General features: G+C 38.6%; 1 protein-coding gene across 1 annotated transcript; it reads right to left on the bottom strand.

Annotated features, from left to right (window-relative positions):
• Positions 1–213: 213 nt before the first annotated feature.
• On the bottom strand, positions 214–1176 carry LOC308414391 (carboxy-terminal domain RNA polymerase II polypeptide A small phosphatase 2-like; the record flags this gene model as incomplete). Its single annotated transcript, XM_080909621.1, has 1 exon — positions 214–1176. One exon carries the CDS (start codon positions 1174–1176, stop codon positions 364–366), a length of 813 nt encoding a protein of 270 aa, XP_080765747.1. The 3' UTR covers positions 214–363.
• Between the last annotated feature and the right edge of the window lie 23575 nt (positions 1177–24751).

Below are 24751 nucleotides of genomic sequence, written 5' to 3'. Positions count from 1 at the left end.
GGCAGCCTCTGGCCTCTCCTTCCTCCTTGGCACAGGCTGTGTGATGCTGAGGAAAGGCCATGGTTGGCAAGGAGCCTACAATAGTTCTCATGGCTGCAGAGCTCAGGACAGCAGGAAAGGAGACAAAGGACCTGGGCTGGGGCACCAGATGGGCACATGCACACACACACACACACACACATCTGGGAACCACAGGGTCAGAGAGCTCTGGGTCTTGGTCTGATTTCCTGCTCTGTATGTGACCTGCCCTACAGCTTTTGTCTAGCATGCCCTGGCTACTTGCAGACCCGTCAGTCAGGTTGATCACAAAGGCACAGTGTAGCAAATCCCCTGTTGGGATGGCCATTTCTTGGAGCAGGAAGGCTAAGGGGCCCGTAGCTGCCCAAGGCTGGTGTAGACATCATCTGCTCCACTCAGCTCCTCAAAGACTGGGATCAGGTTCAGCAACTCTGTATCTGCCATGTCATCAAACCAGGACTGTACAGGCACTGCATTTTCTGGGTGGAAGATGTAAGATGCAGGGGAGTTGTCCAGAATGACAGTTTTCTTCAGGTCCCTTCCCAAGCGGGTGAGGTCCTTGACATAGCAGCCCTGGTGGAACACACAAGACTCCCGGAACAGGCAGGCCCGGAACATCACACAGCGGTCCAGGAGATCTGTCACAGGGTCAGCATACTTGGCCAAGCTGGCAGTGAAGAGAACACATTCAAAGAGCTCCCCCATTCGTCTCAGGAACTCATCAACGTAAGGCCTCTTGAGCACATATACCTGGTGCGTGGTCCCCTCCATCTCTACAGGCACTATGAAGTCAGCATTGTTGATCGGCTTAAAGGAACTATGTACAAGGGTCTCGTCCAGGTCAATGACCACGCAGATCCTTCCTTGGTCTTGCTCTGTCACCTCTGGGAGCAGGCAGGTCCCAGGGATCTGATAAAACTGGTACTGGAGACACTGGAGCAGATCCGACTTGGCAATGGTGCTGGCCTCCTCCTTGTGTGTGCGTTCAGTGGAAGAGCTTGACTGTCCAACATGCTGTGTATGAAAACAGCACAGGAGGGCCTTGAAGTTACTGCGGTCACAGGGCTTCTTAGGCGAGGACTTGGAGTCTAGGCCTTGCTTGGTGAGCACCAGGGCGTCTTCCCTCCGCGCCTGGGTGATGATGGAGCTGTCTTCCATCCAACAATCCCACAGGCCCGTGAGAGGACTCAAGGGCGGGCTCGCAGGCAGGCTGGGGGGCCTGGGCGGGCCCGTTGGGCTCCAGCTCCGGAGACTCTGACTCCCGCAGTGTTTCACATCCCCCCTCGCGTTTCCTCCCCAGGCCCGGAAGGAAGGAGGCCTGCACAGAGGGCGGGCGGCCCAGGCGGTGGATCCCCCCCCCAGTCCCTCCAGCCCCGATCCCCAGGTGGCAGCTCCGGGCTCCTCAGTTTGGGTCCAACATGGAGAATCCGGAGCGAAAACAAGACTCTGATTTCTTTATTGTTTCTAATTCCATTTTTAGATCCTGGATTGATTTGTTCAATTCCTTCGCCTGTTTGTGTTTTCCTGTAACTCTTTAAGGGATTTTTGTTTTTCCTCTTCAAGGGCTTCTACTTGTTTACTTGTGTTCTAGTGCATTTTTAAGGGGGTTATACATGTACTTCTTAAATTCCTCTAATCATCATCAAGAGATGTAATTTTTAATCCAAATCTTGCTCTGCAGTGTGTTGAGATATCTAGTACTTCCTGTGGTGGGAGATCTGGGATCTGATGATGCCCAGTTGTCTTGGTTTCTGTTGCTTATGTTCCTATGCTTGCCTCTTGCCATCTTGTTATTTGTGATGTTAGTTGGTCTTACCATCTCTGACTGGAACTTGTCCCTCCTGTGGGCATGTGAGCATGTGGGCTTAAGAATGAGAGTGCTCCTGGGAGACCAGCTCTCTGTGAGTAGGTTTTGTGTCCAGATGACAGTGAGATGGCTCCAACTCTGGGCACATATGGGGACTAGAAGGATCCAGTCTCAGGCAGCTCCATAATTTTTGTGCCTTCCTCACTCCTGATGAGTCTCTTTTTGCAATGTCAGTTGGTAGAAAGTGGGGCCCTACCCATGGTCTTAGGAGTGAGAGCACTCCTAGGAGATCAACTCTCTGTGGGCAGGTTTTGGTTCCCGATGTCAGTGGGGATGGTCCTAGCTCTGGGCACAGATGGAGACGGGTTCAGTCCTAGCTAGCCCAGAAATTCCTGTGTCCTGTGTGCTTTTGGCAGGTCTCTTTGGCCAGTCAGTGGTGTGTGGAGTGGGATCTTACCTTTGTGCTCAGGAGTGAGGGTGCTTCTGGGAGGTTAGCTCTCTTTGGGCAGGTTTTATGTCCAGATGACAGTGGTCTAGCCTCAGCTCTGGGTTCAGATGGAGACCAAGAATCTAGACCACTTTTTGTTAGTTTGTTCAGCTAACACTTTTATGCTGCCTAAACCAAGTTAGATGATATCATTGAGCATCAGTTTCCTTTTCTGAAGAAGTGAGTATCTGTTTCTAAACCCTTTGAGAATGGTTGTTCTCTATTTTTCCAACATAACATTTTTATTATTTGGGAATGTTTCACAATACATCTCAATGACACTCACTTCCCATTCTTCCTAGGTACAATCTCACACACTTGTGCTCTCTCCCCCCACACAAAAAATATAACAAGTAGAATATCTCTTTCCTATTTACTTATTAGAACATGGTAAAACTCCCAATGGCCAGCCCCTTAAAGATAACTGAGTTTTTTCTTACCTTATTCCCAACCTTCCCTACCAGAAGCCATCAATGGTGAAGAGCTTCAGTATGTTTATCACAATTTTATGGATTTCCTTGAATGGATTTCTATCTTAACTCTTTCTTTCTTGGGTGGGGGGTGTTGCAGAAGCCTTCAGTGTCTCTCATTCTCTACTATAAACCTAATGTTATCAATATCACCACAAACAGAAGCATCTCTGCCCATCCATTTATTCTCAATGTTGCTGAGGTGAATGAGTTTTATACTTATTCATGCCTTCCACATTCCTTGAGCATATATCATACTTTCTTCTGCATTTTGGCTATCTATAGTCATCTATGTAAGAGATATATGCCTATGGATTTTAAAACTTAAGCTGGTTTAACAAACTTGCTCTGCAGAGAAAAGGAGGTCACCTGTATTCTGGCTCTGCCAATTTCTTCCATCTGGCTAAGTTGAATGACCTCATCTAAACCTTCCATGAAATAATTGTTTTCTGCCATGATTTCTTAGTTGGAATTAACTTACCCCCTTTGCTTTGTCTCACTAGATGTCTCTATCTCAGGGATATATGTTCAATGGTCATGTTTGAGAAAGAACGGGCTTAAGAGACATAATTTTGGGATCTGGTGCTAGGACAAGCATAGGAAACTCAAAAAACCTAGCATTTTTGTATATAGGATGTATCCCTTACACACAGAATACATACATGCTCATTGTACCCCTTGCAAATATATACTCCCTAGGCCTTCAGTAGAGGTAAATTATAGGCTGATTGTTATAAATATCCCTATACTATAGAGTTAGATTCTGTTATAGGAAGACAAAAGCACCTTTACATACACATGAAAAAAAGAAACAATACTAAAGGTATACCAAAGAAAACTTTAGACTTTTGTGTTGTGAACAGTAAGTAGGAAGATGGCAACATAGGAGTCAAGACTGTGTTTGTAGAAGGCTCAAACAATTTAGGCAAAATAGCAGACATGAAAGCAGAATGACCAAACTTAATGATACAGATGTTGCGGTGAGGAACAAAAATTGTTTTCCCAGTCTAAGGCAGAAAGATACTTACTTCCTCTTAGTTACTGCAGAGCTATTCTCTGTTTCTGGTGTGCTGCCAGATAATATAAAGGCCTGTTGATAAGCTTACTGCAGATCTGATCCCTTTATTTTTGTTACGGTGTGAAATAAAATGAAGAAATAAGAAATATAACAGTTTACTTCTAATGTGACCTGTTTTTACATATAGGATATTTGAATCCAAGTCTCATATAATCCACTGAAAAACCCTACTTGAAGGTTCATTTGTAATTTCAGTTTCACAGTGTCTCCAAAAATATTCTCGTTTATTTCCCCTGTAGTCTGATTTTTTAAAAAATTCTATGTTACTAACATTTATATACTTTACTAAATTACTAGTTTCATTATATATAATATATTTTGATCATTAGTCTTCATTATAGCCTAACTCCCACTGTCCTCTTTCCTCTACCTTCAAGCCCTCCCTTTACTTTCATGTCTTATATCTATTGTTCTCTTAATTTCTACACTCCTCCTAGGCCCATAGCTCTTCAGCTGGAGATGGAACCCTATGAGGCCTTTCTCCCGTTTATGTTGGAATTTGTGCCAGCTTAATCTGTGGTGGTCTTTTCTGTGTAGCCACAGCCATTTGGATTCAAATGGCTGTGCACCCAGAAAACAATGTTTTATAGCAGGCGCCTAGCTGGGAAACTATTGATGTCTGCTTGGGGTGGGGGTTAGTAGGAGAGTTTGTTTTTTTTTTTTTTTTTTTTTTTTCATATACAGTCCCTAATACACTATCCATATTCTTTAGCACACCAGAACATAGCAGCAACTTAAACTTAAAATAGTACATATAGTTGGGAGGGAAACTGGGTAGAAATGTATAGGAGGAGTTCGAATGGAAAGAGCTTAGGGAAGATTTGACCAAAACATTATATTTGTGTGTGAAATTCTCAACAAAAATTGAGAAAAATAACAATAAAAATGTAGCTGTGACTAACTGCAGCTTCCTTAAGGGTTTTTCTTAGTTCTACTGTCAGAATTATAGGAAAACAATGAAAAGAAATAGGGATCAAATTAGCAGGTAGGGTATGGAGCCTGTGTTATTTTGTCACGATCCATCACAGTGTGTCGGTTTTTGACCCAAGGAATCAGATAATACTAATCATTTATGGCAAAGTAACATGCTGAAAGCCAGTAATTGGATATCTTGTGGTATCATGCTGTTATCCATATTTCCTGGACCAGGTCTAGATGATGCTAGTGGGAAATAGGAAATATATGTAAATTATACCAGTCTTCCCACTGTTGTTCCTCTTCTTGTTTCCATGGTTACAAGATGCCTAGTTAATGCCAGTTCTTCAAAGCACAAGGACCCCCTCAAGAACACAAAGCCTGGATGAGTCCCCATACTGTTGTTTTGTTGATTGTATTAGACAAGTAAGCTTGATATGCTCAAGTTACTGGGGATTAAGATGGATAGACAGTGCTGGAAGTTAAATATCTGCCTCTAATCTTAGTCAATTCTCTAAGTTGTTTTCTATACCTCCAGTCTTTTTTCCTGTCTTTTTTGTTCCTTCTATTTTCATGTATACTTCTATAAACAGTTGGATTATTTACATCTCCATGGTATACTATCATGATTGACTCACATTATACATATATATACACATATAACTGTTAAATCTACCCATATTCTTCTTACCCTCTTTCCTGTTATCAGAAGTAACATATGTCTAGTATTATACATTTATTGTTCTTATGATTTTCTAATTAACCCCTCTATCAATCTATCAATCAATCAATCTATCTATCTATCTATCTATCTATCCATCTACCTACCTACCTACCTATCCATTCATCCATCCATCCATCCACCCACCATATACAATCTATAGCTCTGTCTGTCTGTCTGTCTATCTATCTATCTATCTATCTATCTGTGGGTGTGTGTTATGTATGGTAGTATACTTTGGCCTTTTACCAAAGCAATTCTTTAAATATCTCTATACCTTACCTATGTCTTCTCTCTCAAAAACAAACAAACAAACAAAACAAAACACAGTGATACTTATCTCAGAGCATTTTTGTGGAGATCATGTGATTTGCTGTATATATAGCATCCGAAGAAACACATAGAATATGAATAAGATTACTAGTGGTAATGAGGCTGGTTGTGGTAGTGAGGGTGCTGATGGTAGTGAGGGTGCTGGTGGTAGCAGGGTGAAGGGTGTAGTGGTAGTGGTGGTGGGATGGGATTTGGGTGGTAATAATGGGGGTGATTGTAGTGGTGGGGTGGGGGTGGAGTAGGGTATGGAGGGGGTAGAAGTGATGGTAGTAATTCTCAGGTCAACCCTTAGCTGTGTTTTCCTTTCTACATGAAATCATAAACATGGAAAGATCTCCCATGCTCATGGATTGGAAAAATCAACCTTGTAAAACTGATCATCTTGCATAAGACAACTTACAAATTCAATGCAATGTCCATCAAAATTCCAACTCAATTCTTCATAGAGTTAGAAAGTTAATTTGCAAATTCATTTAGAATAATAAAAAGCTCAGGATAGCAAAAAACCATTCTCAAGAATTTAAAAAAAAAAAAAAAAAAAAAAAAAAACCTTCTGGGGGAAGCACCATCCCCAACCTCAAGCTATATTACAGATCATTTGTGATAAAATCTGCCTGGTATTGGCACAGAGACAGACAGGTAGACCAATGGATTAAAATCGAAGACCCAGAAATGAACCCACACACCTATGGTCACTTGATCTTTGACAAAGGAGATAAAAACATTCAATGGGCAAAGAGCAGCCTCTTCAACAAACGGAGCTGGTTCAACTGGCAGACAGCATACAGAAAGAAGAATGAAAATAGACCCTTTCTTATTTCCTTGCACAACGCTCAAGTGCAAGTGGATCAAAAACCTCCACATAAAACCAGGCACACTGAAACTAATAGAACAGAAAATGGGGAAGAGCTTAGAACACATAGGGACAGGGCAGAATTTCCTGAACAGAACACCGATGGTTTATTCTCTATGATCAAGAAAAGACAAATGGGACCTCATAAAATTGTAAAGCTTCTGTAAGGCCAAGTACACTGTCAACAGGACAAAATGGCAACTACAGATTGGGAAAAGATATTTACCAATCCTGCATCTCATAAAGGGCTACTATCCAATATATACAAGGAGCTCAAGAAGTTATACCCTAGAGAATCAAAGAATTCTATTAAAAATGGGTACAGAGCTACACAGAAACTTCTCTATGGAGGAATACTGAATGGCAGAGAAGCATCTAAGAAAATGCTCAACATCCCTAGTCATCAGGGAAATGCAAATCAAAACAACCCTGAGATTTCAGTCAGAATGGCTAAGATCAAAAACTCAGGTGGCAGCAGATGTTGGTGAGGATGTAAAGAAAGAGAAACACCCCTCTGCTGTTGGTGGGATTGTAAACTGGTAAAACAATTCTTGAAATAAATCGGGTGGTTCCTCAAAAAAATTGGACATAGTGTTACCTGAGGACCCAGGTATATCACTCCTGGGCATATACCCAAAAGTAGCTCCAATATCTAATAAGGATACCAGCTGAATGATGTTCATAGCAGTCTTATTCATTATAGCCAGAAGATGGAAAGAACCCAGATGTCCCTCAACAAAGTAATGGATTCAGAAATTGTGATCCATATACACAATGGAGTACTGCTCAGCTATTAAAAACAACAAATTGATGAAATTCCTGGGCAAATGGATGGAACTTGAAGCTTTAATCCCAAGTGAGGTAACCCAGTCACAAAAAAACCACTCATGGTATGCACTCACTTATAAGAGGATGCTAACCCCCTCCCCCAATGTGCTCAGAATACCCAAGAAACCATCCACAGAACTTCTGAAGCTCAAAAAGAAGGAAGACCAGAATGTGGATGCCTCAGTCCTTCTTAGAAGGGAGAACAAAACAGGGGAGGAAATACAAGGCCATATAGAGGAGCAGGGATTAAAGAAAAGATCTCCAGAGACTGCCTCACCTGGGGAACCACCCCATATATAGCCCCCAAACCCAAGCACTATTGCTGATGCCAAGAAGTGTTTACTGGAAGGAACCAGACATGGATGTCTCCTCAGAGGCTCTCCCAGAGTCATACAGATACAGAGGAGGATGCTTGCAGCTTAAACATCAGGCTGAACATAGGGACCCCAATGAAAGAGCTAGAGAAAGGACTGAAAGTGTGGAAGGGTTTGTACCCTCATGGGAATAACAACATCAGCAGCAGCCAAGGTACAGAGATGGAGAGGGTGACTGGGAGAGGGAGCACCTTTATGGAAACAAGTTGAGGGGAAGGAAGGAGGGGAGTGGGGGAGAAGGGTATAACATTTGAAATGTAAATACAGAGAATATCCAATAAAATTTTTAAAAAGAAAAAAAAAAAGAAATGAACATCTCCTCTCGGACATGATATTTTCTGTAGGCTTTCCTCCTTTTTAGTTTTCCCTACATTCTCATTACACCTATTCATGCCTCATTCTTACTTGTTTTCATTCTAAAAACAAGTCTGTTTGCTTTTAAAGAAGTGGTTCTCAGTATTAGTGGTCCTTACTATTTTGAGCACACTAAAAACTCCTGGGAACCTTAAAATTTCCAATCTGAGCTCTATGCTATACCAATGGAATCTCAAAGGGTAAGATAGGCATCAGCACTTTTAATGGTCTTGTGATGATTTTTATGCACAGCCCTGCCTAGGCCTTTGTGCAGAAGTTGTGACATTCTGATTGAAAAGTCAAATACAACTGTTTGGTTTTATAAACAAAGTGATACTGGTCAAATTGACTTTATTTATATATGGTTATTTATGTACTATAATATCATATAGTGAGGAACATCAGAGAGACTTCCTCTGGCAGCTACAGGAGCAGATGCAGAGACCCACAGCCACACATTAGGCAGAGAGAGCCCAAATTAGAGACCTCCATCAGGTTTCTCCCCTTAGATCTCAGGGAACTCTGTAGAAGAGGGAGATAAATTATAGGAGCCAGAGAGTTCGAGGAGAACATGGCCCATAGAGTAAACTAAGCTGGGTTCACAGGGTCTCATAGAGACTAAAGCAGTAAACACAGAACATGCATGGGTCTGTGCTAGTCCTTTGCATATATGGTATGGTTGTTTAGTTTGTGGTTTTCAGGGAAATCCTAATAATGAGAATGGGGATATATTTGACTCCTTTGTCTGCTCTTTGGACCCTTTTCCTTCTATTGAGTTTCTTCATCTAGCCTTGATGAAGGTTTATGCCTGTTCTTTATTATATCTTGTGTTCATCAAATGTCCCTGGAAGGCCTGTTTTATTCTTGGGGGAAAGGGGAAATGTATAGGAGTGGATCGACTGAAGAGGGGTAATGAGGGAGACTGGGAGGAGTTGAGGGAGGAGATACTAAATATAGTGTATGAGAGAATAATTTTAAAAATCCAGTGACAGATATTGTATATCAGGCAAAGTGAAATTAGTTGCCTTGGTAATTCCACACACAGAGCAATTTTATCATTGAACCTCAATATCATTTGTTATGTGAAAAACTGTAGGAAACATCATGTGTTAACCCTGATTTTAAAAACTAACCAAGTACAGGATCATGTTGTATACTCATCTTCATTTTTTACCCTTGCCATGTGCTGTGCTTTGCTTACTGTTGTTAAGAAGTTGCCCAAAGAATAGATAGAAATAAAAATTAAAGTGTTTGAAGTTTATTTCTTTGTTTTGGGTTTTTTGGTTTTTTTTTTTTTTTTTTTTTTTTTTTTTTGGTCTTGTTTTTTGTAACTCTGACATTCAGTGGTTTTGGAAGAATTCTAGTCCCCTAACTTGGGAAACAAAGAATAAAGAACACTGGAAATATAAGGTCTGGGATGCTGGGTAACTTTCTTCCCTGTTTTGACTGTGCCAGCTTTCTCACCATGGCCATCTGGAATACTGCTGTTTTAGTATCTTTAATTGGCTTTCCTCATGAACTGTTTAATTTGAAAAATGAACTGAGTGACTTTTGGAGATCTCTCACACATTTTACATTCATATGGGAACCTGCCTCTTCTTCCTTAGTAGTTTTATGTTCCAGTTGTTTCTGTCAGTACCAGAAATGTCCAAGAGAAATATTTGAGTTGGAAGGAAGATTGATTTCAGCTCAAGATTTCAGTGGGATCAGTTCATCAGCATTGTTTTGGAGATGTGGTGAGACAGAAGATTTTTAGCAAGGTATAGTCAAGCAAAGGTGCCCAGGTTATGATAGCTCTGGAAAGGACAAGGAGAAGGGGGGGGGGGATACAGAAGGTATGGAGAAAGACAGAGACATAGAAAATGATAGGGAAAATGAGAAAACATTATTCTTATTTTCACTACTTTTAAATAATACTATCAAATTATCAATGTACAAATGCATTAATTCAGTGATGATTCAGTCAGTTCATAAGAAGCCCACATCTGAACACAACTGCATTGGGAGCAAGTGAGCTTTTTGCAGGATGCTTCATAAGAAAAATATTACTTTTCAAAAGTTGAAAATATTTTATACAATGTATTCTGATTATAGTTTCTCATGCTTATCTCCTTTCAGATATTCCCTATATCCTCACCTATCCAACTCCATGCCTTCCTTCTTCTACACTGTAGAAAACAGGCCAAAAAACCTAGAATAGAATTAAAAACCGAGCAAAATAGAAACAGACACACACAAACACAGAAACATACCCCATAAAAACACCAATCCAGAAGCCATAATATACAAGCAAAATACCATTAAAATAAATATGGGACAAAATATTGGCCTTCTACTGCTAGGAAATCTGAATATGAATTCTGGCATTGTAGTCATAACATTTACCCTCTGTTTCTACAGTTTCAAAATGGTCACATTAGTATATAATAAAGAAAGAAGATTTTAGACAGCACAAAAGAGATAATTCCAGCAAAGTACTAAGCACAGTGCTGTAGTTATCTGTAGATAAAATTACTCAAAGAGAATCTTGAAGAGAATCAGGAATGTTAATCTCTCAGGGGTGTCTCCTCCATGGACGAGATAAGGTCAAATAGGTGATTCCTATCCAGAAAGCTGGAAGTGGATTTTATTAATGACCTGATGAACTTTTATGGTATTTGTAAAGACAGACCACACCCAAATTGTCTAGAATTGTTATCTTAGTCTCTTACCATGCTAAGACCCATTATTAGGAAAAATGTCACATGTTCTTTATAGCCTGTTGACCTCTATGCTATCTTGGTTAGAGACCACACTAGATTTAATCTTTCTAGCTATATGACCCTTTATGCTCACATGAACTTTTTAAAAGAGTTTCTATGTAACTACACCTTAAGCTTTATTGTGTGCACCTACAATGAAATGACTGTTACCTGGGAACCTTTTTTTTTTTAAATTTCACTGTGTTTTAAATATGTTGACAATGAACAGAACTCCCTGAAGTCTGATCCAGGATGACACAGTCAATCTGCAGTGCATTTTCATTCTTACCTCTTCACAGATCACTGCCTGCATTTGACACCTGCAGAGATTCTACTAACCGACCACTTATGTAAGCAGTCCTTTCCTGTGTCATACAAAGCAACTTACAAGATACAGTAATTCTTTGAAACGCATCATCTTAAATAAAGTAGAAGATATTGATGTCAAGCTCCACCTTGCCTTGCACCCTCCACTGCCTGTATCAAAGTTTCTGAATGTTAATTAAGGTCAAATATCAACAAGAGACATTGATGTATAACATGTGTACCAGCTTTGGGGGTATGAAAAATTAATCATGTACACTGTCCAATTCATAAATAACTATTAAAATCTCAACTTGTACAGTTATATAATGTGTATATTTTTATGGAGAAAGGAATTCTTACTAGGGTGGAACTTAAAAGGTGTCTTAACAGTTCTACATTTCTAAAAATTGTAATCAAACTTACATTCTGAGAAAAGAACAAAAAAGGCATTCTACAGCTAGAAACCGTTTTTTTTTTTTGTTTGTTTTTTTTTTTTTTTTTTTTTTTTTCTGATTCATTGTTGGATTGGGCTGACAAACTGCTATGTAGCCTGGGAATAATGAAGTATGTTTTGGAAATGTAATTGTTTATATTTATAAAACACCACTGCAAGGGACTTTCAACATGTCTGGACAAGGCCACTTTCACTGATTTATTTAACACTCTCCTCAAGAGGATAAATGAAATAGGCACTTCTACCAGTGAGATACAGCTGTGGGGCAAGATAAAACCCAGTTCAACAGCAATCAGCACAAAATCTGAGATCCTGATTAAAGGTTAGGTTTCTGAGTACACAAGGCAGATAGCAAAACTTGAAAATTTGCTTTCCTTAAATTCTACTTGCTCTTTGCATAGCTACTTTTGCCTGGCCACTACCCAATTCAACAATAGGGAATGCATTTCTTTTTGAGCATGTTGTTATATTAAATTGATATTTGATTAACAATTATATACTATAAAAATGAATGCCTTAGAAATCTTATTGGGATGGGGTCTTAGCATATAGGTAGAGTGCTTGCCTAGCATGCACATGATCCTGAGTTTAACATTCAGCACTACATAACAACAACAACATAAAACCAAAGCCTAGATTTACTGAGATATACCTCACATTCAAATCTCATTGTTTAGCAATGCAATTTCTGCATATGCATACACCTTTTGAAAAGATTGTCACAGTTGTTGTAATAAACACACACATCATTCAAGTACCTGTATATGTGACATAGTCCCTCTTAGAAAATTTTGTCATGCACATAATAGTCATATGGGCTTAATTAGTGACAATTCATAATATGGACCATTACCTAAAAGCGCTCATTAAACTCCAACTATTTTGAGAATTGGGGCTGGGGCAACAAGACAAGTAATCTGTGAAGAGAGTCTTCTTTGATTGCTGTGCTATTTTCTCTTGTTACAGAATGTCATGAGATTCTGTGAGTATCAGTGCTTTTAAGGCAAACCAATTAAATAAAACTAAGAACTTTCAGGAGATTCAAAGAAAGCACTTGCCATATGCTGATATTTCAGGGGCTCCTACTCCAATTTATAACACTGGGGAGTAAAAGTGAGTATGGATAAAAGTGTCCTTATACAATTTTTGTGAAGGAAAAGAAATCCTGGATGTGGATGAGAAGACTTTTGCTAGCAGTTGAATGCAGACACCCACTGGATATGTGACAAGTAAGGCTGTTTTTGTCACATACAACCAATTATTTTTCTGTTCCCTGGTGCTCTATTTTACCTGGACTCTCCTCCATACCTTTATTTATTGACTATTATGTCTGTTAATCTTATTGGGAAATTATTGGCAAAGGCACAAGGAGACTCAAGAACACATGTTTTTCTTAGAGAAAAGCTTGTCAATCTGAGATGGACTCTTCATGCAATTATTGACAGGTGATTTGGTGGAGGTTAGCCTATAATTTTCCTCAGTGAGGAACCTAACTCTATTCACTGTAGAAAAATTCCACTGTTTGTAAGTGTTACCCTTCACAGTGGATCAAGATGGCAGCCCTCTGGAGAGAGATTGATTATGTTTGTCCTTAGATGGGGCATATTAGTATAAGGGATATCTCTCAGGGATGGATTCCTAAGAACTGGTGAAAGTTTACACTCACATGATGTTTAGGGATACATAGCCTTAAATAGCAAAGAAAAATATAAACCTGGGAAAGGACTTCAGTATAAGGTAAAGGCAGAGTATAAGCAGTTTCTCTATTCCCCCTCCAAAACAGCTAATTAGAGTGAAGCAGGTAGACTAACTGGAGATTTTCAGTTTCTCTCCTCTCTCCCAAATACAATCTACCAGTCTCATCCCAGCAATATAGAAGAACACCTAATATTGTCAAACCTCCCTCTCTCCCAGCCTCCATCTCCAGTGAATCATAATGATCTTCTCCTATAACCTTCTTTCCCAGTGCAGCCCACTGTCATAGCCCTGAATGGAAGCAGGCATCCCCTGGTAACCAACCCACGTACAAAGCCTGCCTGACATGCAAGAAAGCCAGCAAAGCAGGTAGTACAGTTTTAGATCTTTACCACTCTGTCCTCTTCTTTAAATTCAATTCTGGAGTATCATCTTCAGCAATTTAGCAGACTACTTGTAGGAGAAGAATGGCCTCTGCTCACTCTCTATCTCATTCTGAGTAAACTAATCATATCCTGGTGGACTCAGACTCTGTAGAGAGATTTTAATCCAGCAACATGGCTACACTGGCAAGGGATCAAATCTAAAGTCTTTCTAGGTGTGTAAGATCTGCCTGGAATGACAGAATCCTTTGGCTAGAATACAAACATGTCCTTAGAACACACCTTTAATCCCAAACAATGAAGGTAAAGTTAGTTTGTAGAAGGAAGCTGCCATATTTGAAACTGATGTCTAATTGAGGGACAAAATGAAAACCAGAGAAAGATTTGACAGAATGAGTCAGAGATGGGATACACTCCACTCCTAAGAGACACACAGGAGAGGCTACTTAAGAGCACCACATAGAGAAGGTCAGGTCAGTTCAGGTCAGGTCAGGTCAGGGCAGTTCAGTGAAATTGTGTTGAGTTGAACTGAGTTGTGTTCAGTCAGTTGAGGCAGTTGAATTGAATTCAGTGAGTGGGTTTGTGCAGTTCAGTGCAGGTCTTCAGAAGCAGTTGAAGCCAATGAATAAGGAGGAGTCAGAAGACTAGAACAAATTGCCAGAGTATTTTGAGGCCAAGCAGAACAATTTACTGGGAAGCCAGTTTGAATCAGTCAGCTTGGTGAGGAGTTTGAGCCAGAACAGTCGAGTTGAACCAGCCATCCAGAGTTCAGAAAGAATGAGAAAGGGTGAGTTTATTCATCAGTAAGCCTCTAAGAAGACAATTATGGCTGGTGAATAAAAGTTATTTACATCCCTTCTTCTAGCTTATAGCTTATTTCCATTTCTAAGATTCTGTTTCCAATACCTAGAAAAACACCCTACTTGATGCTCCAAGTGAACAAACATGGTAGTATCCCAGAAGAACATTCTACCAGGCTACCTACAGCTAATATACTCTCCTTAAGAACCGAGAGGGTAATAGAAACCAATAACAAAGCATCTACCCAACAAAGATAAGACCAGATATTAGAACATAAAATATTTTTCTTAAAGCTACATACCTAGATGCAATTAGAAAAATAAAATCAGTAACAGCCAAGACAATGCACCTCCACTAGGGCTTAACAACCTTACCAAGTATGTTCTGAGTAGTAGACAAAAATCATGTTATCACCTTAACAGACATAGAATGGGCCTTTGTCAAAATCCATGATCAAAGTCTTGAAGCAACTAGGGACAGAAGAAAGATATCTGAGTAGGTTGAAGGTTATGTATGACAAAGTGATATTCAGTATTACGCTAAATGGAGAAAATGTAGAAACATTTCCATTAAGATAAGGAAGAGGTGTAGAACAGGGCTCAGACCATCCGCCACCTGGACCAGCGGAGCCCCAGAGATAAAGGCCTGGTGAGAAGGTGATCCGAGTAGCCAGGGGGCGAAGAGATCTCTGCTGAGCAAACACAGAAAGCACGCCCCTGCACTGCGTGACCCAGGGACAAGGAACCCAGCATTGTGACCTCTGTTCCCACACACCAGCTTTGGGACACAGAACAGGCCTAGGACCATCCGCCACCTGGACCAGAGGAGATCCAGGGACACAGGCCAAATAGAAGGGAAAGGCAATAACCTATCACTGACAACAAGATGGCAAGAGGAAAGCGAAAGAGAATATCCCAGGGAAACCAAGGCAACCTGGCAAAACTAGAACCCAGCTCTCCCATCACAGCAAACAGCAGAATGCAAAACACTCCAGAAAAAGAATACTCAGACATGAAATCCTGCCTCAAGATGATAATGGAGATGCTTAAATAAGTACAGCATGAAAAGAATAAAGAATTAGAAGCTTTTAAAGAAGAAACAAGAAAAACACTCAAAGAACTAGAAGAAAACAGAAGCAAATAGATGAAGGTATGGAAGAAAGAATTTAAAACAATAATGGAAGCAATAAAGAAAACACTAATAAACACAATCCAAGAAGTAGAAATCCTAAAAAAGAAATCAGGAGTCACAGATGCAAGCATTTCTAACAGACTACAAGGGATAGAGGAGAGTAGCTCCGGAGCCAAAGAAAACATTGAAAACATAGACAAAACCAAAACAGTCAGAGAAGATGCAAAAACCAAAAAGCTCCTAACCCAAAATGTCCAGGAGATCCAGGACACAATGAGAAGACCAAACCTAAGTATAATAGGAATAGAAGAGGGAGAAGAATATCAACTAAGAGGCACAGTAAATATCTTCAACAAAATTGTAGAAGAAAACTTACTTACCCTTAAGAATGAGATGACCACGAGCATAAAAGAAGCCTTCAGAACTCCAAATAGGTTGGACCAGAAAAGAAATTCTTCCCGACACATAAGAGTCAAAACACCAAGTGCCCGAAGCAAAGAAAGAATACGAAAAGCAGTAAGGGGAAAAGGTAATGTAACATATAAAGGCAGACCAATCAGAATCACTCTGATTTCTTAACAGAGACTATGAAAGCTAGAAGAGCCTGGACGGACATGATGCAGACCCTAAGAGAGCTCAAGTGCCAGCCCAAGCTGCTATACCCAGCAAAACTATCAATCACCATAGATGGAGAGATGAAGATAATTAAGACAAATCTAAATTTACACAATATCTGACCACAAAAACAGCACTACAACAAATTAGAGGTGGAAAAACCAATACAATGAGGGGAACTACATCCTAGTAAAAACAAGAAATCCCCTAAGCAAGAAAACCAAAAGAAGAAAGAGACACAGACACAATTCAACCTACAAAAGCAATAATAGCAGGAAACAGCAACCGCTATTCCTTGATATCTATTAAAATAAATAAACTCAACTCCCCAATAAAAAGACATAGGCTATCAAACTGGATACATAAACAAAATCCAGCATTTTGCTGCATACAGGAAACTCATCTCAGAGACAAAGACAGACACTATCTCAGAATAAAGGTTGGGAAAAAAAAACTTCCAAGCAAAGAGCTCCAAGAAGCAAGCTGGAGTGGCTATTCTAATATCTAATAAAGTAAATTTCCAACCAAAAGTTATCAAAAAAGATAAGGAGGGACACTTTTTACTCATTACAGGGGAAATCTGTCAGGAGGAACTCTCAATCCTTAACATATATGCTTCAAATACAAAAACACCCATATTCATAAAAGAAAGCCTACAAAAGCTCAAAAAATACATTTTACACCACACAATAATAGTGGGGGACTTCAATACCCCACGGTAACAAAAGGACAGATCATGGAAACAGAAACTGAACAAGGACACTGTAAAACTAACAGAGACTATGAACCAACTGGAATTACAAGATATCTATAGAATATATCATTCTAAAACTAAAAAATACACCTTCTTTTCAGCACCCCAAGGCACCGTCTCAAAAATTGACAACAAAATTGGACACAGAACAAGCCTCAATTCATATGAGAAGATTGAAATACTCCCATGAATCCTCTAAGATCACCATGGTCTAAGACTAGTCTTTAAAAACAACAAAGACAACAAAAAGCCAACATACACATGGAAACTAAACAATGCTCTTTTAAATGATAGAAGGGTCAAAGAAGAAATAAAGAAAGAAATTAAGGATTTTCTAGAATTCAATGAAAACAAAAACACAACATACCAAAACCTATGGGATGCAATGAAAGCAGTAATGAGAGGAAATCCCATAGCTCTGAGCACTTCTAAAAAGAAACTGGAGAGCTTACATCAGCAACTTGACAGCACAGCTGAAAGCCCTAGGACAGAAGGAAGCAGATACACCCAAAAGATGTAGATAGCAAGAAATAATCAAACTTAGGGCAGAAATAGAACAAATAGAAACAAAGACAACCATGGAAAGAATCAACAAAACCAAGAGCTGGTTCGTTGAGAAAATCAACAAGATTGATAAACCCCTAGCCAGACTAAATAGAGGGCAAAGAGAGAGTATCCAAATTAACAAAATCAGAAAGGAAAGTGGAGACATAACAACTGAAACTGAGGAAATTCAAGAAATCATCAGATCCTACCACAAAAGCCTATACTTCACAAAGTTGGAGAATTTGGAGGAAATTGATGAATTCCTATACACATACAAGATCCTAAAGTAAAACCTGGACCAGGTACATCTAAAGAATCCCATAACACCTAAAGTAATAGAAGAAATCATCAAAAGCCTCCTAACCAAAAAAAGGCCAGGTACAGACAGGTTCAGTGCAGAATTTTATCAGACATTTATTGGGGATATAACACCAATATTCGCCAAACTATTCCAAAGATAGAATCAGATGGAATATTACACAACTCATTTTTTGAGGCTACAATAACCCTTGTTCCTAAACCACACAAAGACCCTGCAAGGAAAGAGAACTTCAGACCAATCTCACTTATGAACATTGATGCAAAAATACTCAACAAAATCCTTGCAAACAGAATCCAAAACACATCAAAACAATCATTCACCATGACCAAGTAGGCTTCATCCCTGGAATGCAGGGATGGTTTAATATAAGGATAGCCATCAATGTAATCCACCATATAAACAAACTCAAAAACAAAATCACATGGTCTTCTCACTAGATGCTGAGATAGCATTTGACAAAATTCAACACCACTTCATGTTAAAAGTCTTGGAAAGAACAGGAATCCAAGGTCCATACCTAAGCATAATAAAAGCAATATACAGCAAACCAATAGCCAACATCAAACTTAACAGTGGAAAACTTGAAGCAATCCCACTAAAATCTCAGGGACTCGACAAGGCTGCCCACTCTCCCCCTATCTATTCAACATAGTACTGGAAGTCCTGGCTGGAGCAATTAGACAGCAATAGGAAATCAAAGGAATAAAATTAGAAGGGAAGATGTAAAAACATCACTTTTTGCTGATAACATGATAGTGTACTTAAGTGACCCCAAAAATTCCATCAGAGAATACCTACATCTGATAATCAAATTCAGCAATGTGGCTGGATATAAAATTAACTCAAACAAATCAGTAACCTTCCTATATTCCAAGGACAAACATGTGGAGAAAGAAATTAGGGAAAAGATAGCATTCACAATAGTCACAAAAACTATGAAATACCTTGTTGTGACTCTAACTAAGCACATGAAGGACCTGTAGGACAAGAACTTCAAACTTGTAAAGAAGGAAATCGAGGAAGATCTCAGAAAATGGAAAGATCTCCCATGTTCATGGATTGGAAGGATCAATATTTTAAAAATGGCCATCTTACCAAAAGTAATCTACAGATTCAATGCAATCCCCATCAAAATTCCAACCCAGGTCTTCATTGAGTTGGAAAGAGCAATGTGCAATTTCATCTGGAATAACAAAAGACCTAGAATAGCGAAATCCATCCTCAAAAACAGGAAAACATCTGTGGGAATCAATATCCCTGACCTCAAGCTATATTAAAAGGCAATTGTGCTGAAAACTGCATGGTACTGGTACAGAAATAGGCATGTGGATCAATGGAATAGAATAGAAGATCCAGAAATCAGCCCTCATGTATATGGTCACCTGATTTTTTGACAAAGGACCTGAAAACATCCAATGGAAAAAGGACAGCCTATTCAACAAATGGTGCTGGTCCAACTGGCACTCAGCATACAAAAGAATGAAAATAGACCCTTTCTTATCTCCTTGTACAAAGCTCAAGTGTAAGTGGATCAAAGATCTCCACATTAGATCAGATACACTGAAACTATTAAATGAGAAAGTAGGGAAAACCTTAGAACACATAGGCACAGTAGAAAATTTTCTGAACAAATCATCAATGTCTCAAGCTCTAAGGTCAAAGATTAACAAATGGAACTTAATGAGATTGCAAAGTTTCTGTAAGGCTAAGGACATTGTCAAGAAAACAAAACGGCAGCCAACAGAATGGGAAAAGATTTTTACCAACACCACATCAGATAGAGGCCTAATATCCAAGGTATACAAAGAACTCAAAAAGCTAGACACCAGAGAATCAAACAACCCTATTAAAAAATGGGTACAGAGCTAAACAAAACCTTCTCAATTGATGAATATGGAATGGCTGAGAAACATCTAAGGAAGTGCTCAACATTCTTAGCCATCAGGGAAATGCAAATCAAAACAACCCTGAGATTCCATCTCACACCAGTCAGATTGGCCAAGATCCAGAACTCAGATGCCCGCAGATGCTGGCAATGTTGTGGAGAAAGAGGAACACTTCTCCACTGCTGGTGGGGTTGTAAACTGATACAACCACTCTTGGAAATCAGTCTGGTGATTCCTCAGAAAATTAGACATAGTACTACCTGAAGATCCAGCTATTCTACTTCTGGGCATATACCCCAGAGACACTCCAATATACAACAAAGATACATGCACCACAATGTTCATTGCAGCTCTATTTATAATAGCCAGAAGCTGGAAAGAACCCAGATGTCCTTCAGTAGATGAATGGATACAAAAATTGTGGTACATTTACACAATGGAGTACTACTCAGCTATCAGAAACAATGACTTAACCAAATTTTCAAGAAAATGGTTTCACATAGAGAATATCATCCTGAGTGAGATAACCCAGTCACAAAAGAACAGACATAATATGCAGTCACTGATAGAGGGATGCTAACCCCAGAGGCTTGGATTTCCCCAGAAACAACTCACAAACTGTGTGAAATTCAAGTAAAATAAACATTAGGCTCAGTCCTTATACACTAAGAAAACGTTGACTAATTCCGTGTTACATCTTGATTTGCATGTACTTTTTGCTCATTGTTACTAGTAAGATCTTAATGCAGAGTATCAAACCTTTAAAAAATGCTTAAAAATTTGTACATTTATCTTTGTTTTTTTTAAAAATAAAGTTCTTCATTAAAAAAGAATGTAAATAATAGAAATTAAGAAACTTATGACTTGTTTTTATTACAAATTAAAACAAAGATAAGGAAGAATACATTTCTCTTTACTTGCTCTATGTTTACTCAATATAGTGCTTAGCATTTTAGGTGAAGCATTAACACCAAAGAAAAACTTAAATATTATACAAAGAGGCAAGGAATAGTTGAAAATATCTTCATTTTTAAAGACATGAAAGCAGTGGTTCTCAACTTGTTGGTGGCAACTTTTTGGAGGTCACATATCAGCTATTCTGAATATTAGCTATTTACATTATGATTCCTAACAGTAGCAAATTTCCAGTTATGAAGTAGTAACTAATAATTTTATCGTTCTACCACATGAAAAACTGTATTGAAAGGTTCCAACATTAGGAAGATTAAGAACTGCTGCTAAACAATCACTCCTAAGGAAAACACTTAGAACTGATAAACACATTCAGCAAAGTAGTAGAATACAAAACTAACTTACAGGCTGGAAAGATTACTTATTATTTAAGATCACTGGCTGCTCTTCAAGAGGACCTATGGTTTAGTCCCTGTATCTACATACACATCACAACCATGTGTAATTCCAGTCGAAATTGGTCTTTTGTGCTCTTTTGGCCTCTATGAACACTGCATACAACATAACGCATAGATATGCAAACAGACAAAACATCCATACACATAAAATTAAGGCAATTATTTAAAATGAAACAAAATTAACATGCAACATATTGTGACCTTTCTAGGTACCAATGACAGTCATACTGAGAAAGAAATCAGAGAAACAAGCTTATCCACAACTGTCTCAAAACTTCTTTGGATAAATTTAATGAAAGAAGCAAAAGGCCCCTAGATTGAAATCTTTAAACACTAAAGAAACAATTTGAGGAGGACAATAGACATCAATTGATAAAGATTATGGGTTAGAAGAATTATTATTTTGAAAATGTCCACATAATCAAATGCAATATACAGATTTAATCCAATTTTAGTAATAATTTAAAAAATTAAACCTCAATACTGTTCTTCAGAAAAATAGAAAAGCATGCTAAAATTATTATGGAAACACGAAGGACCTGGTATAGCAATAGAAATTCTATGCAGAAACAATAAAGTTGGAGGTATTACTGCACCTAACAAAAAGTTACACTACAAACAAATGGTAGCAAATGCAGTGTGTATTACTAGTAGGAAAACATAAACATAATTCAGTGGAACTGGAACAAAAACTCAGAAACTCATGCAGCTTCAGAAAACAAAAATGCACACCGGAAAAAGTCAGCTCCTTTTAAGAAATGGGGTTAGCAACATGGGATATCTGTCTGTAAGAGAATGAAATCAGATGCCAATCTCATTCTGTATAAAAATAATAATTCTAAATGAACCACAGATCTCAATGAAGGACTCCAGTTGCTTAGAATATAAAGCTAATATTTCACAAATGTATGTTCATGAAACCAAAAAGACAACAACCAATGGAGTGAGAAATCAGCCTTCAAAATGTAAGCAAACCATTGCCAGGATACATCCAACAGATGATTAATACCTAAAATAGAAAAAGAAAATTTAAAATCAAAACATAATGAGGTTAAAAACCAACTCAACAAATAAGATCATAAAATAAAGTAACAGTTTTCAGAAGAAGAAACACAATGCTATAGTCTTGGTTAGGGCTATTATTACTATGATGAAACACCCTGACTGTAAGTACCTTGAGGTAAAAAAGAGACCACGTCACACTCACAGTTTTATATAACAGTTCAACATCAAAAGAAATAAGGGCAGAAATTGAAGCAGGACAGGAAACTGGAGAACTGCTGTTTCCTGGATTGCTCAGCCCCCCTTTTTATAGAATACAGCACCACCAAATCAGGGATAGCACCACCCACCATGGACTGCCCCAACTCCCATTAATCACTAATTTAAAAGATGTTCTACAGGCTTGCTTACAGCCCAATCTTATGGAGATATTTTCTCAGTTGAGGTTTCTACCTGTCAGATGACTCTGGCCTGTGTTAAGTTAACTTAAGAATAGAGAGTACTATTTACTCCTTGTCAACTTGACACATAACACCTTTTAAGACATAACATTTTCTTAATGTGCTGAGTCCTCAAGATCTCAGATTAATAAGCACCAGAAACATAGAAGATATTATAATGTCAAAGTCCCACAGTCTTTACCAGTTAAAGCCATTTTATAGTTTGGTCTTTGTAAAAAAAAAAAAGAAAAAGAAAAAAGAAAAAAGAAAAAAAGAAAGAAAGAAAGAAAGAAAAAACTCCTGAATTTCATTTAAAATCCCAAATATCTTTTAATAATTCAAATTCTTTCAACTGTGGGCTCCTATAATAAGTCAAATATTGTATTACTTCAAGGAGGAGGAACCAAGACAGTCATGATCTAAACAAATCAAAATCATACTCCAACACTATTAATAATTCAATGTCTAATGCATGGCATTTACAATTTACAATATTTTTTGTCTCCTCTAGGTGCGTTGGGTCACTTCTCCAGCTCTCTCCTGTGCAGCACACACAGCTTGTCTTCTAAACTTTGGAAGGTTCCACTATACAGGTGCTGCTGTTCTTAGGACTCATTCCATGGTACTGGCATTTCTAAAATTTTGGGTCTTGTACTGCAACTGGGCTGTGCTTCCACCAATATCCTCCCATGGGCTTTTTTATGTTGCAAACTCTCAACTTTTCTCCATGACCTCTTAAATTCATGAGTATTCTCAATGCACCTTCACCAATGGCCTCTGCTGGCTTCTCCTAATGATCAGTCACAGTTGTTCTGCACAACACCTTCATCCCTTCAGAACCAGCTCCACATCGGTACCATATTTGGCTGACAGCTTGAGGTAAAGCATTGGCTACCTAGGAATATAGATTGCATGTTCTGTCTTTGAGGAAATACTTCCCAGAAGTGTTCACCTCTGAAGAAGTTGCTGGCCTCTTACTTTTCAATCACAGCTAAATTTGAAGCTACAGCTACCCAGCATCAATTGTCCCAACAAAGCAAAGATTTTACTTTAGTGATTCTGGTTTTCTAATGATCATTGCTGATTCTTCAGGTCCATAACTGAAGTATACCATATGCATTCACTATAGGTTCTTCACACAAATATACTAATAATATTTGCTTCACCTTGAAACTTCAATCACCAGGCCTTCTTATCTGCATTGTTTCCAATACTCTTAACTTCCAAGCTCCCACAGAACAACTCTTTAAGCTCTCAAAACTCAATGGCTTTTCTAACCAAAGTTCCAAAGTTCTTCTGCAACCCTTCCCAAAACATGATCAAATATTTCACCACGATATCTCATGAACCTGGTAGCAATTTGTTTTTGTTAGGGTTGAAATTGCTACAATCGAATATGATCAAAAGCAACTCAGCAGAAATGGGTTTACTTCACTCACAGTTCCATTTAACAGACCATTATCAAAGGCAGTAAAGGTCTGAACTTAAGCAGGGCAGGAATCTGAAGGAACTAGTAAGTTTGCTCCCTGTGGCTTGCTCAGCCTGCTTTCTTATAAGAAGAACCCAGAACTACCAGACCAGGGATGGCTCCACCTAACATGGGCTGGCCACTCTCCCATCAGTCACTACTTCATAAAATGCTTTATAGGCTTGCTTACAGCCCAATTTTGTGGAGGCATTTTCTCAACTGGAGAACCTCTTCTCAAATGACTATAGACAGTGTTGAGTTAACATAAATTTAATGAGCACAGTCATTAAACACACAAAAATGTCTAATTTCACTGTTTTTCACAGAAATTGAAAGCAAGACATTGAGATTCCCTTCCTTTGCTATCAGGAAGTCAGTTGTTACAAAGAATCCTAAAGGCAAGCCAAAATGGGGTGGGGGTATATATTAGAAACTACTAATTAAATAAACCTATGGAAGCTGCTTTAATATATCAGATAATGTGTGTCTAAGGCTATTTATTGAATAAAAAACAGAGGAATCAATTAATAAAGAATACATGTTAATACCAAACTAAATTTAACCAAGTGAGACATTTTCCAAGAAATTGAATATGTTTG

This window comes from Micromys minutus, assembly GCF_963924665.1.
Source record: "Micromys minutus genome assembly, chromosome: X".
Lineage (NCBI taxonomy): Eukaryota > Metazoa > Chordata > Mammalia > Rodentia > Muridae > Micromys > Micromys minutus.
The sequence above is the reverse complement of the archived record's forward strand: the minus strand, read 5'-3'. Positions and strand labels throughout refer to the sequence as shown.